The 18,198-nt window shown below is 27.3% G+C and overlaps 1 protein-coding gene across 2 annotated transcripts in view; it reads left to right on the top strand.

The window, feature by feature from the left end:
• lola (longitudinals lacking) overlaps positions 1-18,198 on the top strand; it is a 176,662-nt gene that overhangs the window by 126,018 nt on the left and 32,446 nt on the right. The window contains exon 5 of one of the 2 annotated variants that reach the window (XM_065510876.1): positions 11,193-12,361. The exons of the other annotated variant lie outside the window; for it this stretch is intronic. Within the exon in view, the coding sequence (XP_065366948.1) occupies positions 11,193-12,268 (1,076 nt within the window). The 3' untranslated portion in view covers positions 12,269-12,361. Of the gene's footprint in view, positions 1-11,192; positions 12,362-18,198 lie in introns of those variants that run through there. 2 annotated transcript variants of the gene reach the window in all.

The following is an 18,198-nucleotide window of genomic DNA, read 5'->3' as shown; positions in this document are numbered from 1 at the left end:
CTTTTTATACCCTTCAGCTTCGTGAGAAGGGTATATATAAGTTTGTCATTCCGTTTGTAATTTCTACATTTTTCATTTCCGACCCTATAAAGTATATATATTCTGGATCCTTATAGATAGCGGAGTCGATTAAGCCATGTCCGTCTGTCTGTCTGTCTGTCTGTCTGTCTGTCTGTCTGTCTGTCTGTCTGTCTGTCTGTCTGTCTGTCTGTCTGTCTGTCTGTCTGTCTGTCTGTCTGTCTGTCTGTCTGTCTGTCTGTCTGTCTGTCTGTCTGTCTGTCTGTCTGTCTGTCTGTCTGTCTGTCTGTCTGTCCGTCTGTCTGTCTGTTGAAATCAGTTTTCTGAAGACCCCAGATATCTTCGGGATCCAAATCTTCAATAATTCGGTCAGACATGCTTTCGAGAATTTTGCTATTTAAAATCAGCAAAATCGGTCCACAAATGGCTGAGATATGAGGAAAAAACCAAGACAACCTCTATTTTTGACCTATTTTTTACCTATATCTGGATTACTAAGACATTAATATAGACAATATGGATATCTAATGATAGATATTTCAAAGACATTTGCAACGACGTATATAAGACCATAGTAAGTTGGACCTACAATGGGTCAAAATCGGGAAAAAAAATTTGGAACCCGAAATTTTTTAAAAAAAAAAAAAAAATTGAAAAAACAAAAAAAAAATTTAAAATTTAAAAAAAAAAAATTTTTAAATTTAAAAAAAAAAAATTTTTTTAAATTTAAAAAAAAAAATTTTAAATTTAAAAAAAAAAATAATTAAATTTAAAATAACAATCGAAAATTTTTTTTTTTCAAAAAATTCAAAAAACAACTGGAAAAAAATTAAATTTTGTTTACCTAAAAATATTTAAAATTTTGAAGTATAATTTGGTGAAGGGTATATAAGATTCGGCACAGCCGAATATAGCACTCTTACTTGTTTAAAAACTGTTTGACCAATTTTGACTCATGAGTAAAGCATAAGAGGGTTAATAAATTTATAACAACCCGAATATTTCGTGCTATTTCACCAATTTGAACAAAAGAATCAACGTCCTCTTTTAAAGCATTGAAATCTGTTTGGTCATTTTTGACCCATGAGTACAGGGTAAGGGTTAATTTCAATTCAGATGATTCTAATTGTATTTCAATATTTTCCAATTGATTATCTGAAAATTTCAATTTTATTTCAGAATTTTCTAATTGGATTTCAGAAAATTCAAATTATATTTCCGTTATATCTCTTAAAAAATTTCTTAAATACAATTAAAAAATTCTGAAATAGAATTCGAAAATTCTGAAATAAAATTTGAAATTTGCGAAATTCAATTCAAAATATCTGAAGTACAATTTAAAACTTTTGATTTGAATTTCCGAAATTTAAAATTTTATTTCAGAATTTTCGAATTCTATTTCAGATTTTCTAATCGTTTTTCAAAAAATTCCAATTATATTTCAGAAAAAATTCCAATTATATTCAGAAATTTCCATATTTGTATTTCTATAAGAAATTTCTGAAATATAATAGAATATTTTGAAAAATGATTAGAAAATTCTGAAACAGAATTGGAAAATTCTGAAATAGAATTGGAAAAGTCTGAAATAAAAATTTAAATTTCTGAAATACAATTAGAAATTTGTGAAATAGAATGGGAAATGGTGTATAAACTAAGGTTATATAAGTCGATTGTTCGATTATACTTTTTGCTGAAAATTCGAAATCGACTTTTTGATCAGAAAAAGTCGAACAATCGATTACATTATCCCAAAAAAGTCGATTAACTAAAAATAGTCGACAAAAATCTAGCAAACATATATTTTTAACATTAAAATAGGATGAATAGTCGCCTTTTTATAAATAGATAAAGTCGACTTTTCAAAAATTAAAAAAAGTCGAAAGGTCGACTTTTTAAAAATCGAAAAGAATCAAAAGGTCGACTTTTTAAAAATAAAAAAAGAGTCAAAAGATTGAAAACTATAGAACTCTACTAGAAACTTGCCCCAATTTTATAAACGTTTGATTAAATTTGTATTGAATAAATTCTAGTTTGAAGTCAAAAGGTCGACTTTTTCAAAATCGAAAAAAGTCAAAAGATCGAAAACTATAAAACTTTAGTAGAAAACAGCCCTATTTTTATAAAAGTTTTATTAAATTTTTATTGAAAAAAGTTTTAGTTCGAAACTTACATTTCAAAACTTAGCGTTTTAAACAATGAGTTCTCTAAGTCTATGCAAAGCCCATTTTAACAATTTATGAAAAATAAGTACCAGGGTATACAATAACACTATTATTTATTAAAAAAAATCAATGTATGTAATTAAACAAAGTATATTTATAAAAAAAAACACTACAAAAAAATCATGCTAGTCAATGTTTCGAAAGTACTTAAATATAAAACTTTCACTTTTTAGATAATTAATTATAAATTATTATTTAAGTACTCGTATTTATGTTTTTATATATTTTAGTTTTTATTTAAACTTACTTTTAGTTTCTTAAACAAAAAAAAAAGAAAAAGAAAACAATCTAGTCAAACATGTAGAGATTTATATTTCTTAAATATTTTAAAAAAATCTTTTTGGATAATTATTCTTTATTTAAATTAGCAAAAAAAAGAGAAAAATAATTAAATTTATTACAAATATAAAAAAATTAAAAAAAAATAAAAATACCACAACATTTTGGCAATATGTAATGTAAAATATTTAATTTTTAACAAAATATATATAAATACTTGAAAATACTTATTTATTATTATTATTATTAAATATAAAACAAAATATAAACAAATTTAAACACAATAAATTAATATTATAAATATTACATGTGTATTCTAGTCTAAAAAAAAACAAAAAACACTTTACACTTAATTTACTATAAAATACAACATACATTTGAAATATTATCTTACACACCTACCTACACAGACACACAAAATTACACAATATTGAAGAAAATTTTTGAAAATAAAACAAACATTTTTTGAATTATTCATTAATTAAATAAATAAATATAAATTAATATGTAAAATATATTAAAAAAAATATAAAAAAAACCAAAAAAGACTTTTTATTTCAACACAACTGGAAACAAACACACAAATCATAGAGAAATGCACATAGAAAGGAAACTAGAAAAAAACTCAAAGTAAAATAATTACTGCAAATTATAACAAAATATTGTTTTAAGACATTCTCACTATTTAGGTTTTTGTTAATTGAGTTAGGTCTTTGCCAAGAGAGTTTCCAATCTAGGTGTATTTCTCTATAACACCAACATTTAACAAAACTCCTCCCTCATTTAGCATTTTCTAAAAAAAATACTCATTTTATCCTTTACAATTCCTGCTCCTTCTCCTTATTATCCTTATTATCCTTGTTATTTTATATTTTTTTTTTTATTATTTTTGTTTTGATTTCAATGACATTTGTTTGAGAATAATTTTTACTAACCAATTTTTTCTTTTAGGTGTCTTAAATTGAATCCTTGTTCCGTATGCCTGTGCTAGAGGACGTGGTTTTCTTTCAAGCACCTTTAATAATAATAATGAGTTGGTTGTAATGTGCGAGTGTTTAGAAATTGCTCAAAAATAAGCCTTAATTAGCCTGACATAAAAGCAATTTCTAATTCGAAATTTCGTGAGTGACAGATCGACAAACTTTATCTACATAAGCTGTTCAACATCATAGCAAACAATACTCCTCCTCCTCAAAACAAAAACAGAAACCAAAAAACGTAACATATTTTTTTAATTAGAGTAATAATTTTATAAATTTCTTTTCTTTTTTTTCTTTTTAAAGAGTAATAATGCATGCCTTCTCTACCAGCCTACGAACAAACAAACTATTTGAAAAACAATATCTAGTTACAAAAAAAAAAAAAATCAAAAACAAATTGTAAACCTCTCTAATGGATTCTACAGTAAAAACCCAAAAAAAGCTAGAATAATGTTTCCTATTTATGTTTGTGTTTCCTTTTAATATTTAACTGTAATATTTTGTGAACTTTTAGTGAAAAGAATTTGTATTAAATTTGATTTTATCATTTGTTTTGTAGTTAATCTTATATAAAGTATTTTTACTCTTCATCGTATTTGTTAATTATATTTTTTTTTTTATATTTTCCAGCCTTTATTTTTTATTATTTTATTTTGTTTATTCTTTTTCCCCCCGAAAACGAAAGAAACGGAAGCTCAAAACAAATTCAAATTTAGCTCGCTCCTACTTGCTGTTCGCTCTGAAAACAATTGGCTTTGAAAACAATACAAATTATCAAAATTTCTTGAAAATGTTATGCTGTTTCCGGTTCTTTTAGCCCCCCCTCAAAAAATAATTATAACTACATACTATTATTTTCTATATTATTTTTCAACAGGTAAATTATAATTCTTTTTTTTTCTCTCATTTATTTTTAATTTTGAATTTGTAGTTAAGTATTTTTCTTTATTGTTTAAAATACAATTATTTAGTTAATATATATATAAAAAAAAAATATTGTAAATTTTAAGTGCATGCGTATTTAATTTATATTGATTGGTCTCTTTTTGAAAGGAAATATTTCAATATTTCTGTTTTTAAATCTTTTAATATTACTCCAAATCTTGTGTAAGACCGTGTCTATACCTGTTACATTTTTGTCGTGATAAAGACCCTGTCTATACCTGATATATTTTTGTCATGATAAACATCAAAATGCTTGTCAAAATAAAAAAATATCAGTTAAATCAGGTTCCCATTTATTTTCGTTATGGCAAAATTGTTAGTCTTTGTCTTGACAACAGACGTCATTAATTGTTATGATAAATATTTGTCAAGTAAAGACAGGGTCCTAAGGTTTTACTAGATTCAATTAACAAATATTTTTCTATTAAATAACTCATGAATTTCATTTAAAAGTAAGAAAATGTTCAACAAAAAAAAAAAACATTTTAAACAGCAATTACATTGTGTTATAAATTTGAAACCAATAAGTGAATTTAAATGTCACAAACATGCTGATGAATGTTGTAATATATAACATTTTATTTACATAAATAGAAAAATATTCATCGTTTTCGAATCTAATTGAAACTATACACAATATTTTCTAAATAAATCTTAAATGATTAAAACTTTATTATTCATAATTTTTGTAAGAAACTCTACATAGATATTCTTTAAATTTTCTAGTTAAATAATTCGATATGAGCTTAATTCACTAAAATCGTAATGGGATATAAAAAAGTCCTCATTTCTTTCTAAAAAAAACTCCTACTCAAGCTTTATTTCAAAGTTTTTATTATTGAATTGAGGCTATCAGTGCAAAAGTGGTGTAACTCGAAATTATTTATTTAGTGGTATATTCAACATACACCACTTCTGCTACATTACTTTGTTATATTATGCTCAGTGCAAAAACTATTTTTTCAGCTCCATCTGCTTTTGAATACCAAAAGGTAGCTGACCCCACTTTTGTATTGATATTGGTAATGTAAGGACTGTATGTTACACCACTTTTGCGCTGATGGTCTCAATTATGAGTTCAAGTTTTTGTTAATTCAAATTTAATGGATATATTTGTTCTTCGTCTTTACAAAATAACTTGTTAGTGCTGGTTCACACATCTCAATTTTACTTGAGCATGTCTTGATTTTATAGAAGAGAGAGCAAGAAAAAGAGGAAATATCAAGACTTGCTCAAGTAAACTTGACTAGATTTAAATTGAAGAAAAATTAAATCATTACAAAATATTATCTTTATTAAGCTGATTAGTAATTGATTTAAATGTTTTCATTAGGAATTAATTCAATAGAGATTACATTTCCAAATTAATGTATCGTTCCCACGACAATTGGTTCTTCACTTCGGAACGAGCCGAGTCTCACTCGCCCAAATATTGTCAACCAACCGACAGTTATATCAATCGGAAGTTTTTTCCCCAGGGAACAACTTTCGACGACATCATTACTGTTACAACTAAAAGAATTAAGCCTATGAATTAGTTTGTAATAAATGTTTTTTGGAATGGTTAAAAAATTTAATTTAATTTCAATAAAAAACCTTAACGGTTGTATTGTGTAGAAATTTTATGATTTGTTTTAATACATGGATAAAAATACCGACTAAAATTGCTAAAATGAGAATCTATTAGTGTAGTTCAGATCTTGAATATTCGAAATAATCACTGTTTAAAACATGGCTTAACATTTTGCCTCTTTTTCTATATAAAACATTAATTTGTTGAAATATTACCAACATCGTTCTGTGATGGACATAAATAACAGATAATTTAGTGGTCTTCCTGATAATTCGTTTCAAAAATGAACATGTTCGAACATGTATGAAATTATACTTTATAATTCGAAAATGTTTTCTATGAAATTAAAAATATTGTTAATACGTTTCTATTATTAAATTACTCTCTGTACATTATTCAATAGATTTGCCTCAGTTCCGTAAATCGAATCGTTTTTAAAACGTGAATTTTTGAAATCACAAAACTTTGTTCAGTCAAGCGGGAAACATCAGGTTTGAGCTGATTTTGTTAAATAACAGCTGGTGTTATTAAGTTTACATACATATATGATAACTGCCGCTGAATTCAGATGCATAATAAGAACCCAAAAATCGATTATCAACTCCCCCAAAACCTAAACGAAATAAACAATAATAACCTCAATTGATTTTTGGAGCTAGTTTCAAGCGTGTAAATTTCAAACAATCATTAATGAAGGAACTAGTTCTAGAATTACATAGTCCTAGGAAAACTAGTCTGAAGAGTGACAATTTCAAACAACAATTATTGTTGAAGGTAAAAATAAATTTCAAACAATCAATAATGAAGGAACTAGTTCCGAGAGTGACAATTTCGAACAGCAATTATTGCTTAAGGAACTGGTTCAGGAACCAGAAATTTACAATTGAATTTAAAAAATATCAATTATAGAATGAAAAATAATTAAAAACTTGAGAAATATGATATTTCTGTAAATTGATTACTTCGGTTCTTAAAACTTTACTATTAGAATCTCATTGTGGTGGTACATTCATTTTTAAATTCCATGTAAAATATTTTCATAAATATTAAATTTTTATAGAAAATATTTTATATATAGATATTATCTGAAAAATATATAAAAATCGACTAAGACTAAAGAAATACAATTGCTTACAGAGTAAATGTTATAGCAATTTGTGTAATAAGTCAAGTCGAACATAAAATATAAATTTATGTTAAAGAAAAATTCTTATAATTTGGATTTTTATAAAACATAAATTTAAAAAAACACTTACATACATATTTGCTTATTTTTTTTTTTTAAAGTTAAGATTTTATTTTATCTGGTGGCCTACTTCGTAATCCAATTCCATAACGGCAATATTCGAATTTGTGTGTGAAATACATTGTAATTCGAAAGTGTTTCCTTTCGAATTGAATTACGTAATAACCCTTCAGACTTTCATAAATATGAATTTGGATATGATATGAAAGAAAATTGGATAATTTTCAATAGTGTTAATACCGATTGAATATTTATTGTTCATGACAATATTTTTTTTCGATTTTGCCGAATTTTATTCAACGCGACATTGACAGCGTGGTTGATTTTAGGTCTCAACCACCTTCTAACAATTTGACGCGTGACATTTTTTAATTAGATTTTGTAATAGACAATCTTTAAAGCCCCTTTAGACAATCACATTTAATGGCTCATTTTTGAGACTAACAAAAATTAAAACCAATTCGCTTGTAAAAATAAATTTATGGATAATTTTATAGCGGAATCGATAGAGTCTGTATGTTGAAATCAAATTCCTGTAGCCCCCAAATAACTTACATACATGATTCATACATCAGTATATCCGCTATAGTCCCTGTTCGGTTGCTAAAATCGAGAAAATCGACCTACAAATGGATTAGATAAAAGTAAAAAAATGGACCGCATCGATTTATTTACCAATTTTTTTTTTATTTATAGTATCTGGATTATATGATATGATAAATGATAGATATTTTTCAAAGAACTTTCCAACGACTTATATAATGCCATAGTAATCCGAACCGACAAAAATTTAATCCGAGTTTTTTTTTTCACCAAAAAAATATTTTTATACCCTTCATCATGAGTGGCAAGGGTATATACAGTGAGCCTCAAAAGTGAGTAAACAGCAGCGAATTTTTTGATTTTTTAAGATCATGAAAATCATTATATTCCGACTTAAATCTATATTTTTCACAACCAAAGATATTATTCAAGCCAATCTCTATCAAACCGAAACTTTAAAATTTTAATCATGGATAAATTTTAGAATTTTCATTATCTTAAAAAATATCCAATAATTTTTGGTGTATACTCACTTTTGCGGCTCACTGTATAAGTTTGTCATTCCGTTTGTAATTTCTACATTTTTCATTTGCGATCCCACAAAATACATATATATATTCTTGATCGTTATAGATAGCGGTGTGAATTCTCCAGGCTCGGTTGCTATTTGAAATCGAGAAAATCGGCCCACAATATATATGGAAAAACCGGGACAACCTCGATTTTTGGCCTATTTTTGATCTATATCTGGATTACTAAGTCATTAATATAGACAATGTGGATATCTAATGATAGATATTTCAAAGTCCATTGCAACGATGTATATAAGGCTATAGTAAATTGGACTTATAAGGGGTCAAAAGCGGGAAAAATGTTTTTGATTAAGGGGTCAAAATCGGGAAAAATGTTCCCGAATTTTTTTAAACGAAAACATTTTTTGTCTTAAATTTTTTTTCCTAATAAATTAAAAAAAAAATTCGAAAAAAACATTTTTTTTTTAAATTTCGAAACACAATTTGGAAAATAAAATTTAGTTTTCCTAAAAATATTTAAAATTTTTATTTTAAAGTATAATTTATTTGTTGAAGAGTATAAGAACAGCCGAATTTTTTTTAATCCTATTTTTTTATCATTATTAAATTTTTTTCAACAAAAACAATTTTTCAATAAAGATGTAAAAAAAATAGTTTACCGACAAATATCTTAAATTTTTATTTTAAAGTATACTTTGGTGAAGGGTAAATAAGATTCGGAACAACCGAATATAGCTCGGTTACTTATTTTGCCTTATGAATAAGTCTTTAAATAGGACCAACAATGGGTCAAAATCTGGAAAAAATTTTATTGACCCGAATTTTTTTTCACCAAAAAATTTTTTTTTTTATAAATTTTTTTCACTAATAAATTTAAAAAAAAAAATTGGAAAAATTGAAAAAAAAAATTTGGAAAAATTAAAAAAAAAATAAAAATCAATTTCGAAAATTTTTTTTTTTAAATTTTGAAAAACAATGAAAAATACATTTTTTTTAATTTTATTTACCTAAAAATATTTAAAATGTTTATTTTAAAGTAACTTGTTTGATTTATATCTTGAATACTGTCATAAAGTAACCGTGTAACCCATTTTTAAATATTGAATCCAAACAATATAAAACAAAGTAAGAAAGCTATACTTGGCTGTATCGAATCTTATATAAAAAAAGTTGTTGATGAAATTCCAAAAATCTTGGTTGTCGTAGATTTTTGCTAACAAATTTCTTGAATGTATAACAGATATATCGATATCTAATATATTTTCGTTTGATATCTTCGGATCGTCATAATGTTTGTAAAATGTCTTCGGAAAGTTGATTTCAACCGAGTTGCGGAAACGGCTTAATCGACTCCGCGATCTATAAGGATCCATATATATTTACATTATAGGATCGCAAATGAACATTGTAAAAATTACAAAGGTAAAGGCAAACCTTACTATTGCGACAAATTACTCAAATATCTGCTAAAATATATGATCATTTAAAGTTATTTATCTTTGATGTTAACAGATAAATAACTTTAAATCACTTTATAAATATAAATTTCTCTGCTAATTTTATGAAAAATGTGTCAAAGTGGATGTTATTTGCAAAACAAGGAAGTTATTATACAAAACGAACACAATAAATTGAAGTATAAATGTGAATGCAAATGAGTTTGGGAGAAAGTAGGGTTTTGTATTATTTTGTGCTTTTGAAATATTTATTAAGGGAATCCTCCCTCCTGGAGGATCATACTATGTATAAATAATATAAAATAAATAAATATATATGAAAAAATATGTATAAATACTCGTAAAATTGTATTCCCTGTAAACTATGCTACTTATTATTGCAATACAATAATACAACAATAATATAGAGTTTTGTCCTAAATATATTCATACATACAAATAATAGCATTATTATGTAATCAATCAATCGTACATTGAATTAATTTTGTCACTAACATTCAAACATTATTTGTTTTTTATTTTTTTAAAAAAAAAGCTTTTTCTATATAAATATCAAACACATTTTAAAATTCACACTAATAATCAGGTCAGACTATAAATATCGAACAAAAACTATTACATGTATAAAAATTATTGGGAAAATACTACTCAAATCCTCAAGTAATTTCAATACGAACACAAAATAAAAGTTACAATTTAACATCACACATTCCAGCAAGCACAAAAGAATAAAACCAAACAACTCTATAATCATGTTAAACACAATCATAAAATAATTAAAAAAACAGACGATACACCCCAGTCACCAAAATCACTTCATAAGAGAATTAATTATTAATTTAAAAAAAAAAATCCCAGCAAATTATTTTTGAAAAATTTATACAAAATATTGAACACAAATTTCTAAAAGGAGAAAGAAAACTGGTTTTGAAATGAATTCAGAATGAAAATCTTGAAAAAACTCAAATTTTCAAATTAAATTAAAATTTTAGAAATATAAATCATGAAATATCTAGTATTTCAAAATATTTTTTATAAAAAAATCGAAAAAGTTTCAATCCTTACTTTGCTGGGATATTTTTTTTTTTTCAAAAGTATTATTTTTAATTTCTATTAAAACAATTATCATGGCTATTATATGTATAACTTATATTTTAATTTAAACTAATTTATTTTAAAAATGTTTTTTTTTTCTTTTTCAAAACTATTATTTTTAATTTTGTCCTAAATTTAAAAAAAAAATTTTTGAAAAATCCTTTTATTTTGTTTTGATAAAAATTTGTTTTTTATCTGGATAAAAGAAAACAATTAATTTAAATTTACTTTTTTTCTTCTTTTTTTCTATTGTCTCTCCTACTTTTTATGGTAAAAAAAATAATTTTTGCGCCTACAGATGATTCTACTCCCCTACATAGCAGTAGTTTTTTACATCGAAGACGTCATAGTATACGCTTAAAAACCAGTCCACTGACCAGCCCTTTGCCATCGGGCCCGGGCGTTATAAAATATGAGCCCAGCATGGGTTTAGGTGAAAACGACGATGATGATGATGACGAGGATGAGAACAAATTGGTGGTCAGTGGTGTGGATCATAAACCCCTTATAACAGGGATTAGTGGTAGTGGTGGTGTTGGTAGAACACTAGATGAGGAAGACGACGACGATGAGGAGGAGAGTGAGCAACCATGTGATTTGCGCTTAAGTAGCCATTTTAATATAAATCTCGTTTCGATGGCCTTACAACAGGCCGCAGTTGCAGCCACGGGTGATCAAAAGACGGCCGCAGCAATGGCGGCCGCCATGATGAGCAGCGGCGGTTCAGCAGTTAGCGGCGGTTCATCAGGTATGCCTCCAGCCACGCAATTACAACAAGCGGCCTTACAAACCATAGCAGCAGCAGCAGCGACGTCACACCAGGCACCACATCATGCTCTACACCATCAAGCCCAACAACAGGCGGCGGCTGCAGCCCATCATGCCCTCATGAACTTTCCAACCGGAGCTGCATCGCCCTCACGCCGTTACAGCACAAGTAGTGGCGGTGGCGGTGTCGCCGGTGTATCTAGTATGGCCGGTGCTCCGACTTCGGGGTCGGGTGTTCTAACATCCACGAGTGGTTCTTCGGCCATGCATGGTGCTTCTACCTCAACTATAGTGGCTCCCCATACACCCTCCAGTACTGGCGGCAATTCTGGTGGCATGATGGGCGGCCAAGGTGTAGCTGGTCCTGGTAGTGCAGGCGCTACTGGTGCTAGCGGTTCGGGTGGCTCGGGTGGTAGCTCCACCTCTTGGGGTGGCGCTTACACCTGTGATCGCTGTGGTAATTCTTATGCACGTCCGCATAGCCTTAATAGACATGTACGTTTTGAATGCGGCGTTGAACCCAAGTTTGAGTGTCCCATTTGTCACAAGAAATCAAAGCATAAACATAATCTCGTGCTGCACATGCGTACCCATCAACATCGATGATATAATCGATGACAGCAAACATTAAAAACAACAACAGAATCACTGACATGTATAAAAAGAGTAACACTAAAGGCCTAAGAAGAGAGAAGAGTAGAGTGTGTTAGAGTTAGAGTAAAGAGCTTTAAATTAAATTTCTATACAATGTCGTGAATGATTTGTTTTTAATGTTTAAACACCAGCACGAATGTGATTTTTTATTATTATTATTTAAATTTTTTAAATAATTTTTGATTTTTTTCCAAATGATCTTGAATTTCTTAGTCGTTTTTTTTTTTTAATAATTTAAGTCAAACTTTTATAACTTTATATAAAGAGAAAAACCAAGCCACTGCGTAGATTTTCTTGTGACATATAAAATGGTTTATATTAGAGAAATATATATTGAAATTTTTCTTAATGTTCAACTAAAAAGAAAAGCTTTTTTTTTTTGTAAAGAAAACAAAAACATTTATAACATATAAAAAATGCAAATTTTTAATATTATAATTAATTATTATTTTTTATTTTATTTTTTTTTGTAAATTTCAAAACACTTAATGATCTCAACCATAATAAAACTATGCATTTTTTCAAAACATTATAAAAAAAAAAATTTATAAAAAAAATACAAAATATAATTAAAACTAAACGAACATTCTTAAATACATAATAAAATGATTTAGAAAAAAAGCTTTTCTTTTTGACAAAAAAAAGATAATATCCTAAAGAAAAAACAAACAAACTTGGATTTAAAACGCATTCTTTTAATTTTTTTTTATTTTTTATATTTAATATAACAAAAATCAAGTCAGCATTAAACAAAAAAGAAAAGAGTAAAACGTTAAACATAACTTAAATATATAAAAATAAGAAAATATGAAAACAAAAACAAAAAAAAAAAAATAGGCAAACTAAATATGAAACTAATTGTGAGCTAAATGTGCAATAAATCAATAATTATAATTAGCACCAATTTTATATACATATAAAAAAACAAAACCAATAATACAACTAAAAACAAAGAAATATTATAAAATAATAACAAAACAAACAAACAAAAAATGTTAGAGCAACACAAAATCTGAAACTAAAAAAAAAGAAAACAAAAAAACTAAACAATTCTATAATATAAAAAAAATAATTAATTAATGCTTTCATACACATTTAAAACAAAGCAAACAAATAGTGATACAAAGATAGAAAGAGAGAGTATATGAGGTAAAGAGAGCGAGGATGAATTAAGAAAGGTCTAAAGTATACTAAAGGGAATTTTATCTCAAAATAAATTAAACAAAACTAGTCCAAAAACTTAGCAAACCAACCAATAATACAAAAATATAAATAAATAAATATTTCTTTTAACTGAAATAAGGGTGGTTATGGTCAGATCATTTTAAAGAGCAACCAAAGAGAGGACAGTCATTAGAAGTTAGTCAGTACAATCATATCGGAAGTGTAAAGAGACTAGGCTATCTAACAATTATACAAACTAAGACTCTCAAGATCGATACCTGAAATAAATAAGTCTTGATCAGTCAATCGGAATATTACGGGAAAATGTAGATCATCAAACCGATATATTACACACCGTGTACTAAAGATCCAACTGAACTGAGAAATTTCTTTAATTTTTTTCAATATTTGAGTTTTTATATTGGCGAATACTTCTTCCATATCCTCTCCCAAGATCGATACATGAAATAAATAAGTTTGGAGCAGTCAATCGGGATATTACTGGAAAATGTAGATCATTAAACCAATATATTATCTAATCGTAAAACACCATGTGTCAAAGATCCAACTGATCTTATTTAAAATAAAATTTCTTTAGTTTTTCTCAATATTTGAATACTTCTTTCATGTCTTCTCCCAAGATAAGTCTTCTCCCTATAAATAAGTCTAGATCAGTCAAATATCTTAATATTTTTATAAAGAGACTAGGCTATCTTACAAACCGATATATAATACAAACTAAGCCATATCTGACACACAAGTGGTCTCAAGAGTTTTATTTATTTCTTCTCAATATTTGAGGCTATATATTGTCCTCTCCCAAGATCGATACGTGAAATAAATAAGTCTTGAGCAGTTAATCGGAATATTGCGGGAAAATGTAGATCATCTAACCGATATATTATCTAATCGTAAAATACCGTGTGCCAAAGATCCAACTGAGCTTATTTAAAAGAAATTTCTTTAATTTGTGTCAATATTTAAGGCTATATATTGGCGAATACTTCTTCCATATCCTCTCCCAAGATCGATACTTAAAATAAATAAGTCTAGATCAGTCAATGGGGATTTAGTGGGAAAAATGTAGATTATCAAATCGAGATAATATGTAAACGAAGCACATTGTGTACCAAATATCCATTGTGTCTCTCGATCCCTAGAGTCCCATATTTTCAAAATAAAATTCATGAATTTCCTTTAGAAGAAACTGTGACACACAACTGGACTCATTCAAAAGAAATTTCTTTAATATTTCCTCTACCAAGATCGATATTTGAAATAAACAATTTTAAGCAGTCATTCGGGATCTTGCGAGAAAATATAGATCACCAAACCGAGTATGTAACCGTGAAAGATAGTGTGTTAAATGATAAAGTTCTACCATCCTGCCAGATTCCCATATTTTCAAAATAAAATTCATGAATTTTCTTTAGAAGAAACTCTAACACACAACTTGGCTCAATCAAAAGAAATTTCTTTAATATTTCTAAATATTTGAAGCTACATATTGACGAATGTTATCCAAGATCGATAATTAAATAAGTGTAAATCAGTCAATCGGGATCTTGCGGCAAAATGTAGATCATGAAAGTCTAGATCAGTCCATCAAGATCTTGAGGGAAAATGTAGATCTTCAAATTGAGTTAATATCTAAGCGTAGTGTGCTAAATATCAATTGTGTCTCTTGATAAAATTGGACCATTCTGCTCCACATTCTCAAATGATTTAAATGTGAATTATTAGTAAGTTGGTTATGTCCTGACTAACGCAAATTTATACCAGGTGGTGGCAGTGGCGAATTCAGGCAAATATAAGCGAATTCATTAATTTCTTATATATGGAGTTTGACATTCGAAACAACTTCCTCAATGTTGAGAATGGCAAACTCCATATATTACAAATTAATGAATTCGCTCATATTTGCCTGAATTCGCCTTGGTCCTAAGTTTTCACTAGCTGCAGTTATATTTCTGAAACCACATAAATGGTTATTCAGTTTTGGTCCTTCGGATTGTATATTTAGTCGTACAATCCGTAGGACCGTTTGCATTAGCTGCAGTTTTGGTCCTTCGGATTGTTCATTACAGTTATGGCAAACAAATTTATGCTTTCACTCGATCTATTCACTGAGTTGTTTTACTTGGATCCTTTCTCAGCAAAATCAAATCACGATTTGTTAAGTCATTAAAACATTTCGGATTTATATTTGACCTAAAGAAAAACAGAAAAGAAGCTATGTATCAGCAATTCTAAAGAAAGCTAATAAATAACGTTTGCCATTTTAAACGTTTTCAAATACTGTTTCAAACTACAATGTACGGAAACAGATAAAAGTATTCAAATTTGGTCCAAGACGTCTAAATAATATTAGGACCTACATATCTAAGAATAGAGAAATTTAGGAAGAAGTAAGAGAAAACAAATACATGGAAAGGGGCATAATTATGAACAAGATGTGGCCTCAGCAAAACAGCTGATTATGTTTTATACACAGAATTTTATAGCCAGAATGTCAAACCCCATGTATAAAAAAAATCTTTCAAAACTGACCTGTTCAATTCCATGCAAACAAATTAGAGTACAAATTACTCCCCGAGATGCGGTCACATTAAGAAGTTCAAACTAGAGCTCTTTCTGTCAAATCACATATAGAAAAATGAAATCAAAAAATCTTCTTCAGGATGCTGACACAAACCCACTCTTTTATGCTAAAACGTCAAAATAACAACACCCAAGTAAGCTAAGAGAAATATTTACTTTAGATCTTTTTTGCCAATAATAAATAGTAAAAAAAACATTGACAGTTAGTAAGAAATTTTTGTAGCTAATTAATTAAATTACTCTTGGCAAATTGTTGGGCAATTTACAAAATAAAGAGCATTTAATAATGATCTCATGATTTTATTACAAAATAATAAAAAGTGTGAAACAAAACGTTACCAAAAGTGAAAAGCCAACAACTTTTTGTTAAGAGTAAACACAGATAAAAAAAACAAACACAAGTGATAAAAAATATTCTCTCTTGCAGATGAATCATAAGGAAACCAAACAATTTTAAGAAGAAATCCTTTTTTTTTTTTTTTTTTTTTTTTGAGCAACACAATGTGATAGCAATGTGAGAAGGTGGAAAGAACACGAAAATAGAAATAGAAAAGCAAATAAAATTAAAGAAAAAAAAAGAAAGAAAAGAAAATGGCTAAGGGTTTTGTAAGCTTTGTTTTTAATTTTTTTGTGATTTTTGTGTATAACACTAAATAATAATACTAAAAATAAATAAATATAGTTTAACTAGTCAAAAGATAAAAAAAATAAAATGACAAAGAGAAACACACCACATATATAAACTTTTAAAGAAATGCAGTATAAGAGAGAGATAAGGAAGGAGAGTTATAGGGAGAAAGAAATGGTAGAAAACAAAACAAGAGTAAAAGCAAAGAAGTGATGATACATTTAAAGCACTTGTAAATAACAAGAGTTAAGAAAATAAATTTAAAAAAAATACAAAAAAAAAAAATTATAAAAAAAATATTTAGAAAAATATATTTTGTTGACAGAATTGAAAAATAATAAAATTTTTACACACACACAGACCAAAACTTGTTAGAGAAAATAATAATAATAAAGAAAAATAAATATCTACACCTTTAAACTTGCATTTAGCTTTGCAAACAATTTAAAAAAAAAAACATAAAAGAATTTAAAAATCTAAGAAAATAATATAAAACTGCACTTAAAAAGATGTTTACTTTGTGGTCATCAAGCTTACAAGAAAACTCTTCTACCATCTTTATTTGGAAGTTTAGAATAACCTTTCAGCTGCTCTAAAGCCTCTCTTTTATGCTTTAACGGTAAAAGTGACAGCATCCAACTAAGCTAAAAGAAATATTTACCACAAAGTATACAGAGGTGTCAAATTTGACAGTTCAAAAACACTAAAATCAGCTTTTTTTGAAACAAAAAAAGCAAAAACAAATTTGCGGTTTAATACAGACAGTGCGTTAAAACAAATAACTATATAAATAAGCACAAAACCAAACCAGTTGAAATTGTTTCGAGCGAAAGAGACAAATATATAATTTGTGATATTTACTCTGTTGCTTATTTTGCCAATAATAAATAGAAAAAATATTGACAGTTAGTAAGAAATTTTTGTAGCTTATTAACTAAATTAAACTTGGCAATAATTGTTGGAAAATTTCTTAATTAATCCATAAAAATAGTTTAAAAATTCGAAATTTAAAAAAAAAAAAATCTGAAAAAAATCATATCCAAATTGAAATCGAAGTCCGTTAAAGATTTTCGATGTGATTTCGAAAGAGCCTAATTGCACAACTTTTGGTTTTCAAACCTCTTTAAATTCGAAAAATTCCTGAGAATATTTGAAAAAATATGCAGATCAGTGATCGGCATAAAGAGAACATGGAATATGGATTTATTTCTCTGTTGTAATCTGACCAGCTATTGACATTCGTGATGTGTACGGTAAATAACCAATCAAGTTCGTTTCCTGATGGCTATGAGACATAATAGTTGCTTGATATTCCATGGAATTATAGAAATTTGACCACAAAGTAAACATTTAGCCAAAACAAATCTTATTTAATACAAAAAAAAACAACTTTATAATATTTTCTTTCAATAAAAAGCCGTCCTCTTTTTTAAACAAAATAATAACGAAACATTTAATTCGCTTACTATAGACAAAAAAAAATAAAATA

Source organism: Calliphora vicina, chromosome 5, assembly GCF_958450345.1.
Source record: "Calliphora vicina chromosome 5, idCalVici1.1, whole genome shotgun sequence".
NCBI lineage: Eukaryota > Metazoa > Arthropoda > Insecta > Diptera > Calliphoridae > Calliphora > Calliphora vicina.
The sequence above is the reverse complement of the archived record's forward strand: the minus strand, read 5'-3'. Positions and strand labels throughout refer to the sequence as shown.